General features: G+C 48.2%; 1 protein-coding gene across 2 annotated transcripts in view; it reads right to left on the reverse strand.

Annotated features, from left to right (window-relative positions):
• Positions 1-6: 6 nt before the first annotated feature.
• Positions 7-10,359, reverse strand: part of bnc1 (basonuclin zinc finger protein 1) — a 16,824-nt gene continuing 6,471 nt past the window's right edge. For both annotated transcript variants that reach the window (XM_005726388.1, XM_005726389.1), the window contains 4 exons: positions 8,809-8,911; positions 6,625-6,860; positions 2,357-4,380; positions 7-1,379 (listed from right to left, as the gene is read on the reverse strand). In XM_005726388.1, coding sequence (XP_005726445.1) covers positions 575-1,379; positions 2,357-4,380; positions 6,625-6,860; positions 8,809-8,911 — 3,168 coding nt within the window. In that variant the 3' untranslated portion in view covers positions 7-574. The remainder of the gene's footprint in view (positions 1,380-2,356; positions 4,381-6,624; positions 6,861-8,808; positions 8,912-10,359) is intronic.

Here is a 10,359-nt window from a genome sequence, read left to right on the forward strand (position 1 = left end):
CACACACACACACACACACACACACACGCACGCACACAACTGTGAACTGAGAAGAAATCTTTGGTCAACATTAGCAGTTTGCAACAAAGAGAACAGTGAAGACAGATCATAGAAACACCGTACAATAACTTATTGTTCTACCTCACAACACAATAGCTTTTCAACAGAGACTGTTTTGCTGGGACGAGTGAAACGACGAGTGTAGGAGTTACTTCACTACGGCTTCACGGGGCAGACGTGGACGTCCGACGACAGAAACACTGGAAGAGAAAAAACACTTGCAGGATTCGACAACACAAGGAAAACTTTAGTCCACACGGATGTTTTTTTAAAGGGCTCAAAGGAAAACCAAAATAAATCAGCACGACGCCGAAACCAACTGGCTGACCTGCGCAGGTTTTGGTTGTTTTAAATGAATTTGGTTTCCTCTCTGCTCGTCCCTTTCTCGCCTACAGTAACAGATGAATGACGGCGTGATGTTTCCAAAGTGCTAACGGGTGAGCCTTCTTTATTACGCGCCCAGGAAAAACAACAAAAGAACAACTTGGACAAAGTAAACGTTGGCCTTTGAGGTCTACTCCTGTTCCATGGGGGAACCCGAGCTAACAGCCAGGTTCCTGTGGAGGTTCGGGTTCTGGCTGTGCCTGTTCCTGCTCCGCACGGAGGAGAACGACGTGTCGCAGCCGGGGACTTTACACTTGTGAAGAAGTCTCAGATGGACAGTCTTGTAATGGGCTCTGAATGTGCCCTTGTTGCTGTAGACCTTTTGGCAGACGTGGCACGTTATTGGAGATCCACCCCCACCTCCCTGAAGCCCTCCTTGTCCTCCCTCGCCACAGCCCAGGGTCCTCCCCCCTTCGAGTGCAAGCTCGTCGCCCCCGGGCCTGCCCACGCCGATCCCATCGCAGCTTTCATCGCTGTCCTCCACGGGGAGCGGCTCCTCCTCGTCTTCCTCGGCCCCCTCCCCTTCCTCGCTGCCGGCTCCGTCTGAGTCCCAGGAAGACTGAGCGCTGCCACGAGGCGGGGCAGAGGATGAGGTGCTCAGGTCCAGGACCGCCCCATCCTCCCCGCTTACGCCGCCTTCCCCACCTCCCAATCTCTGAGTCTCTCCCACCGGAGACGCCTCGGCGCTGTCCAGAGCCGTGGACATTTTGCTCATCGGGAAGACCAGACCCATGCGGTTGTGCCCTCGGAAGATGACGGAGGTCTGGCCGCTCGGATCCCGGTGGGGCGGGTCTCGGTCCCGCTGCTCCTGGCAGTACTCCAGCCCGGCAGAGTCTCTGTCTCGACAAAGGGAGGCGTGAGAGTAGAGGGCGTTGGCCGGGCTGAAGGAGTCTTTGGTCAGCAGCTTGTGGTGCAGGTTCAGGTTGGCGCTGTGTCTGCGGGTGACAAACAAAAATGACACTGTGAGTGTTTCAGTCAGTTTACCTCCAAATTTCATGTGAAACATTTATTGTTATTGCAGCTGCACAAAGAGTGATGAGCGTCCGTCTGCATGCGAGCGCACATCGCACTGACAGAGAGGGCTATCCGAGTTTGGATCACTTTTGGAAGGTTCGGATAAAAAGTGTCTTCAGTGTTTTTAACAAGGTGACAAGATTTCAGGTGACTGCGGCTGTTAACGCAGGGCAGCGTTCTTAGCCCTCTGCTGTGGTTTGGGTACAAAGTGAGAAGCACCTTCAGAAATGTAGAATTGCTATTAGCTGGTGGAGGTTCAGTTCAATTCAGCACCAAAACAACACAACACAGCAACGATCACTTTATCCAGTAAAGACCCAACAGTCAGGGGGAAGCAGTAGGCGACACCGGGGAAGAAAAACTCCCACAGAGGTCACACTGCTGTTCTGTCGCTATGGTGATGCTGAACTGTCCCCTTTGAAAGAGCGAGAGCTTGAATCTGAGCAGGCGAGGTTTTTCCTCTCCACTGTCACCAAATGCTAGCTCATAGGGGGTCATCTGATTGTCTATTGATGTTTTACACTATAATGAGCCTTGAGGCGACTGCTGTTGTGATTTGGTGCTATAAGTACAAATGGATCGATCTGTATCTGTGAGACGCAGCCAGCACGAGAACAGGCTGTCATCACACACGTACAGTCTTTACCCTGTGAGCGCCAAACCCCAACTCTGTTTTTGATTGACGAGGCTCGAGGACACAGTTTGCAGATGCACTTTCAGCTGCAGCGTCAGTGCGAACAGATGCAGTTTGTAACGTTTCCTACAGATTCATGAATACAGAAACCTGACGTGGTGCTGCACAGACATGCAGGCTGCACTTTCGTGACTTTAAGTTGTTGTTGTTTATAAATACTCGAACGTGCACTTGTGTCAGGAGGAGAAATCGAGCGCCTCTCACCTGTCTCTGCTCCTGCGGGAGGGGAAGGCGGCGTTGCAGCCGTCCACCGTGCACATGTGCATCTCCTTCAGGTGGACGTTTTGGTAGTGCATCTTGACACTGTAGGGGTTTTTGAAGTTCTTACTGCAGATCTCACAGTGGTGCGGCAGGACGGCGTCGGGATCGAGGTGAGATAACCCCGAGTCTCCGTAGTCATCTCCGCAGCCATCGGACGCCTCCCTCTCTATGAGCTGGGGGCCGCCGCCATTTGTCAGCCTGTGCTCGCCGTCATCCCACTTGAGTTCTGACATCTTGTTGAGGGCGTGCTCGCGGTCCTCCCTCTCTGGGTCCTGGCAGAGCGAGCTGTCGTCACAGTGATTGTCCATCAGCCTGTTTTCGAAGGGGGAGGACGCGCAGGTGATGACGCCGGTCTCGGTCACCCTCGAGCCATCGTCTTTGTCCTCCCTCTCTGTCATTCCTCTCTCCATGTCTTTGCCCTGGTACGCCCTGGCTTCCTTCTCCTCCCCAGCTTGTCTTGTGCACAGACGTCCTTCCTCTTTGTTACCGTCGCACTCGTCCTTGTCCCTGCCGTGTAAGGGAGCTTCATCCTCGGAGCTGCTCTCCTTATCCTGCTCGTCTCGCTCCACCATCTCCTTTTCTATCTTTATTGGCATGCTGGACTTGCGAGACTTTTTCTTTGGTATCGGGTCAGTCGTGCAGGGCTCGGGGGCTGTGAGGGGTTTGACGGGCACAGAGGAGGACAGCAGAGGAAGCGAGGGCAGCGTTCCCGGGGTGTTGGCGAGCTCAGCCGGGGTTACCAGGCTTCTGTAGAAAGGCAGGACTGGCTGGACTGTTTTTAAGTTGGGGAAGAGGATGCCGCTTTGGCCCATGCTGGGGAACGAGCTGCTGTGGAGCTTGGAGCCAGAGTCCATGTGGCTCACCATGTAGCTGGACACCGATTTTTGGCTCTCTGCAGAGCAGATGGAGATGGGGGTGCCGTATTCAGGCCTCTTCTCTCCTTCAGAGCTCTCGTCAGCGGACAAGTTGCTCCGCAGGTCTTTGTCCCGGTTGTTGCGGTTCATGGGCATATGGAGGCGTGGGTTTGGGTTGGCACTGTGGCGATTGCGGCTGCGCAGCGAGCTGAACACCATGTTGCAGCCCTCGATGGTGCACTTGTGCTTGATCTTGAGGTGCACTGCGTTGTAGTGGATTTTCAGCGTGCCTTTGTCATAGAACGTCTTCTCGCAGGCGTTGCAAAACACACGACCCTTCTTCAGAGAGCCTCCTCCGGCGATGCCTCCCGAGACGCCACCGCCGCTCCCGTTTCTGTCCAATGAGCGCAGTTTGCTCTCCGGTGACATCTGGGTCACGTCGGAGCTGATGGACGGCGTGCACGGTGTGGAGGGCCCGTCTGAGTAATTGTCACTGGTGGAGAAGTCCTCGGCCTCGATCTTCGTGCTGGCGGAGAGGCCGTCCGTCGGCTTGTCTCCACTTCGGTCGAGGTCAGCTGAGAACGAGATGGCGCCGGAGCTGAGCAGCGTGCTCTCCGACGGGTGCGACAGAGAGGGGTGATTGTCCCTGAGCAGGCCGTCCCGCCCCTGAACGTCCTGCCGCTGACCCTGCTGCTCCATCGGCCCGCGGCACAGCGGCTGGTGCTGCTGATGTTGCTGGTGCTGCTGTTGCATCGCCCCCGTGTGTGAGCCCAGGAACGGCGCCGGGACAGAGCCGAGCAGCTGGAACGGCAGCATGAAGGCCATGCTGTTGATGAAGTTCTCGAAGTGGTGCATGCTGTTGCCGCTCAGCTTATCGGTCTTGGACGCGGAGAGGTTGGCAGCCGTGCGGGGGGTGTTTCGCTCGATGAACGTGCGGATGTCGGAGTTGGTGCGGGTGCTGGGAACCAGCACTGCCTGGCCCTCTTTGTCCTGCAGAGCCATCAGCTCCACGATGGATTTGGTCTCCCCGAAACGCAGGAACTGCTGCAGCGTGGCGATCTCCTCCTCGAACGTCATGATCGCCCAGCGGTCCAACACCTTCCCCGCAACATCCTGCAGAGAGAAGAGAGGAGAGGGCAGAGGAAGTAGGAGAAAGAAAGGAGAGAGCGGTTTCATCATCGGCATTAAAAGTGTCTGCTGGCTTGCTCATACATATTCACACAGTGGGCTGCACGACACACCTTATAAAGCAGATTGGCAGGGCGGCTAAATAAAGGAATCAGATGGAGTGTTAATGCGAGCGGGCAGCGCAGAACCCCGAGAAAGCTCATTACGCAGACACGCAGCGCTTCATCTCGCAGGTCATTTCTCTTCATTTAAATCATGTGGATGTGCCTGCTCTGCATCGGCAGGACACACACACGCACGCGCACACTCCCAAAGGCGAGCGCAAATAAATACGTGCACAACATACCACACACACATATCTGCGGCGAGGGCGGGGGGAGCAGAAGGCGCCGTGCATTGATCAAGCGGGTCCTCTCTGCCTCAGCCCGGCTGTAATCACATGTGAGTTTGGGGGTCTTTGAAAGTGAGGAGCGGCTTCGTGCCATAACCGCGATTAATATTTCATCACAGAGCATTCATTGGGTGCCTGTCGAGGATTCTGACTCTACGTTCGCCATTAGATGAGCTAACATGAATTAAACGCAGCCCAGCTTGAATACTTGATGATGTACTAATCGAAGTGAGATCTGTGTGCGCGCCTGACACGGCGCCTGCAGCCTCGGACCCGGCCGGCTTGGCGCCGGCTTGAGAGGAAATCTGGTGCAAAAGACATAATGTTTACAAATGTAGCGGGCAGTTCGGAGACCTCCCCGAGCCCGGTGGTACCGCCTCGGCGGGGTGCCAGCTCGTGGCATCGCTTTTCCGTGGCACCCCCCCGCCCTTTCCTGCCTGGCGTCAACCATGATTTTCTGACTCCCCCTCCTCCCTCGCCTTCCTCAGAAATTCCTTCAGTCTCTCCCTTCATGTACTCGCGGGCTGTGGTGGTGTTTCTCAGGTGTCCCGCTCACACGTCTATCCAGGAAAGTGTTTTAACTTTGTTTTTCGTCACTGCGGCGGCCGAAAAACTGAGTCTGAACACAACCCGAGTCCACAAAATGCTGGAAAAACAGGAGGAAATGAAGGCGTGATATTTAAAAATATGCATTGATATTGTGTCGTAATGCATGACCAATAATATGAGAAATAATCGTTCTTGTCTCACAGACGCTCATCTCCTCCATGCACTCAAAAACATGCAGTACACAAAGTTGTAGATGATTATTTCAGGTTTCCCCAAAAGAGATTTTGGCCACAACAAAACTGAATCCAACAGCTTTCTAATTAAACTAATTAAATTAACACTTTTACCAGCTACATAACATTCAATTCAACTTTATTTATACACAACAACAGTCGCCTCAAGGCGCTTTATACTGTAAGGCAGACCCTACAATAACACATACAGAGAAAACCCAACAATCATATGACCCCGTATGAGCAGCACTTTGGCGACAGTGGGAAGGAAAAACTCCCTTTTAACAGGAAGAAACCTCCAGCAGAACCAGGCTCAGGGAGGGGCGGGGCCATCTGCTGCGATTGGTTGGGGTGAGAGATCACATGTCTGTGCTTATCAAATGGTTACAATTAACAAAGAAATGCACAGATTGTTGTGAAATAAGTGAACAGTCAGACATCAGCCTGCACTTCCTCTAACATCCACTAGAGGCTCCAGTCTCGGGGAGCCGCTCTGTTAAACGTGTTAATCGGCTCCAGCAGAAGATAACTGATACACTCAGAATACGACTGTAAGGAGAGTCTGTGGCTATCAGCAGTAAAGCAACGTCCCCCATCCTGATTTCTTCTGTAAAATTATTAAATTAATTTTTATAGAACTTATAGAACTATAGTGCTGAGCTTAGCTTAGCATAAACCCTGGAGGCAGCTAAACTGAAGTCTTAAACTGAATGAACACCGACGATTGAAGGCCTCTTTCTCACTCACAGAGCCTTTCTGGAGCTTCTCCAGCTGCAGCCAGATGCAGCACAGGTGTCCTTAAATTTGTCACTCATGAGGTGTCCACAGGAGCAGCAGGCACACATGTTTTTAATGTGCAAGCTTACTGTTATATTCAAACATGAACCACGATCAATTTGTGAACCTGATCATCGAATCCCTGCTCCCCTGACTGATGAGCCACACATGCAGGTGGCATTGTGCCGCAGACCGTTGCTGAACGCTAACGTGTTCGGTCAAACCTTTCCTGAAATGTCGCGCACACCAGCCGAGGCTTCTTCAGTCCTAAGCGCTCACCTGCAGCACGTATCCTCGTATGTAGTCCTGCAGCGTCCAGTCGAGCGCGTTCAGGATCTGGATCACCTCCTCCTGCTTCAGGACGGAGAACAGGCGGTCCAGGAGGATCTTGAGGCGGATGGGGATGGCCTGCGTGCCGTACAGCATCAGGCTGCAGATGTCGAACACCACATTGGAGTGGACGATCTCCACCTGGCTGCTCTGGTACATGTGGTGCACCTTCAGCTTGCTCAGGGCTGAAACACAGGGGTCACGTTTGAACAGATTAGAGTAATCTGAGATCACAGAGTTCAGCTCCGCCTGGGCGCTGCATGCGTGTTTGTGCTGCTGCATGTTTACATTTCACATTCCTGTCCGCTCTCTCACTCCGCTTGCATTATTAAATTGAGTTCAAGCATTTATTAATATTTTTTTGATCGAATCTTTGGGCCTAAATGTAACAAATCAAATAAAAACAGGAACAAAAGAAAAAGAATGAAAAATAAATAAACAATAATCTTCATTAAATATTGGACAACAAATAAAATCTGTTCACTGCACTTCAGGTTGCTCAGCAACTTAACCTTTATTATTATTATTATTTGTTTTCATTCATCGAACAATTTCCTGTTAGATCGTTTTACTACTTTTTAAATTTACTTTTTATTCTTTCTACTTACCATTTTATTTATTTAGTTTAAAGAAATATATAATTTCTAATTTAAGTTTTATTTAACTAAATTTTAATTTTGCTTTTTTATTCGGTATTATTACATTTTATTTAGATTTTTATTTATTGAACTTCTTTAGTTATTTATTTTTATGTCATCCACTTTTTATTTTAACTCTTTTTTGTCCTTTAGAAATTTGGCTTCTAACTTCGTGCTCTATATTGTGTGTATGACAGAGTGGGTATTACTGGACGATGTTAACTGGAGGGAATAACGCAGCATTCAAGTCTGTGTAGCAGAAATAATCATCAGAACACAAAATGATGGTGATTCAAGCAGAGTGTTGGACACATTAGAATAATTACAGGAAATAAATGTGACTCTCGCTCTGTAAACTCTGACTTCCAGAGCTTCAGCGATCATTAAAATCACCCTGTTAGTCCACCATCATCCTCTGTGTTTACGCCACAGAGCGATGACTCTAAAGGACTTTTAAAGCTTCAGTTCACCTAAATCTGAAAGCTCCAGTTCTCCAGATTTTCAGACGGTATCACAATAAAGTGATGAGTGATTGTCTTGAGACAAAAAGCCTTCAGGTGACTCCAGGCGTTACTCTAAGTACTTAAATCAAACTCAAAAAATGTTTGGTTTTTTTTACTTCGTGCTTTTACTTAAAAAAAAGCTGCATAAATAATATTTAGTGAATAAAATCCTCAGTCAAGAAAAATGAATTATTTTTGATTTTCTGTTTGCGATTTTCTTTTAAATAGACCGATTGTGTCTGCAGGGCCTGGAAACGTCTTATTTATGTGAGGAAGAATGACAGACACCAGCTGGGAGTAAACTGGGATGTACTGCAGGGAGGAGCTCAGGGTTCTGTGTCATCATTAAAATCAACACTTTTTCTCCCGAGTCAGCAAACGTGAAGTTCAGGATTCACGCACGCCAACAAAGGCAGAGGGCCAAACATGTCGTCGGGCGGCGCGGGTTACTCGATTACGTTAAACACGCAGGTTTTCTCTCTGTGACGGTTCCTGATGTTTAACCTGGGTCTGTGTAAAGGCGACAGTGTCATCGCTGCGCTCACTTTTCTAACTTTATTTAAACACGTCCATGTGAACAACACTGTGCAGCTCTGCAGCCACACTTCATGTTGCATCTCTGTTTGAATTTAAACGCCGCGTGGTCGTAGAATCTCCCTGACTACAGCATCCATCTGATGCTCAAAGCCTCCGACTGTGTCTGAACTTCAGCGGTGCTCTGCTCTTCTTTAGTTAATTTTTAAACACAGCTCACATCTTATCGTCTCACAGGACACAGCTGCACGTTTCACTTACAGTTAATCTGAAAAATAATAAAACTAAAAACAGGAAGCTACTTTCTTGATTCCATTTTAATGGTTTTATTTGCGAGTCTGTCAGCAAACTAGAAATTAGATTCCTTTGGCACACAGATAAATAGATTCAGATTTCAGTGTGAAAGCTTTTTAAATCAAAGATTTCTGACTGATAATAACGACAAACTCTCGTCTTACCGTGAGCCACCCAGCCATGCTTGCAGTTTTCACACTGCCTCCTCTTCAGCTTCCCCGGCTTGAAGCTGTCACAGTTACAGTTCACCAAAGTGCAGCAGATAGCCTGTCAACACACACACACACACACACACACACACACACACACACACACACACACACACACACACACACACACACACACACGCAGAATTCTTTACAATGAAAGCAGATAAATCAGATAAACTGCAGGTTTTCTTTTCCTGTGTTGTGAACGGTTTTCCTTACATTAAAACACTGCAGAGGCCTTTCACACATTTAGTCACACTGGATGTGGGAAGAAACGCCAAATTCCTGACATCAAGACCTGACACGACTGATGTCAAGGCCTCTCTGTAATTTTAGAAATTACTAAACAAAAAATATTTCATGGATTTCTTACAGAAAATCAGCAGTAATTTAACACCTGTGTGGGGTTAAAATGACTGGTAGAGAAACCAAAGCAGATCTGAGCAGCAGAGCGTGGAGATGATCAGCTGCAGGTTTTAAAAAGCATTGAACACATTTTAAAGTTCCTAATGAATTAACAGGCAGGCACTTAATGGCAGCTTTGACTGATAATAAGCGTCAGAGCGCTGCGTTTATTTTTGGTGTTGAAGGCAGTAAAAATAATCCAAGTGTCAAAAACGAAAAATCTGCAAAATTATCAAAACTGTGAAAATGAAACATTTAAAATTACAGTGAATGCAATTTTTTTTTAATGAGAAGAAAGACGAAGGAAAAACTGACACAAGTGAATAAAATGATTATTGTTACATTTGTATTATTTTTAGATTCCAGGTAAGCAGCGAGTCGGTCACCCTGAGTCTCCTCCTCTCTGCTGACCTTCAGGTGGCAATAATAACATCAATAACAACAATAATCATAAAGTATTTATTTGTGCAGTGTTTGGTTTTGTCCATGCAGCGATGCTGTGGCTGCAGAGGAAACCAGGTGAGCGCTGCACCTGAGAGCTGTGGTGCTCTCCAGCAGCCTTCTTGTGCTTAGTGTCACATTAAATTCACATGTTAATGTGCCACATACATATCAAACCTTCTTCTGTTTTTTAGAATTAATTTTAGGATCTCGTCAGGTCGGTGTAGCAGCAAACTCCTCCTGTGCTGCAAACCAGCTCGACGATTGTTTAGCTGTTCGTGTGATGTTTTATTCGAGTCTTTATTGATTTGAATCATTGGCTGATGGTTCGCTTCTTTTCATAATGTGGTTAGCAGATCAGCAGAGTCACAAACATGCTGTTTAACACGTTTTTGTGTTTGTGCAGGAAAAGTAATTAATTGTAATTAGAGTAATTTATGTCCAGCCTTAAAAATCCGTCAGTGTTTCCATAAAACACATGAAGATCGTTTTGGGTGTCAAAAAATGTTTATTAAATAAAAGAAAATTTGCAAACGTGATGTGAATCTGGAACCCCGACAACAAACCTCCACAACCTCCACCTCAGTACGCAGTCAAGGCAAAAAAGAAGTGCTGAGAGTGTGTGTGTGTGTGTGTGTGTGTGTGTGTGTGTGTGTGTGT

The sequence above is a fragment of the Pundamilia nyererei genome, unplaced genomic scaffold (genome assembly GCF_000239375.1).
Source record: "Pundamilia nyererei isolate P.nyererei 1_Seehausen unplaced genomic scaffold, PunNye1.0 scaffold00019, whole genome shotgun sequence".
Taxonomy (NCBI): domain Eukaryota; kingdom Metazoa; phylum Chordata; class Actinopteri; order Cichliformes; family Cichlidae; genus Pundamilia; species Pundamilia nyererei.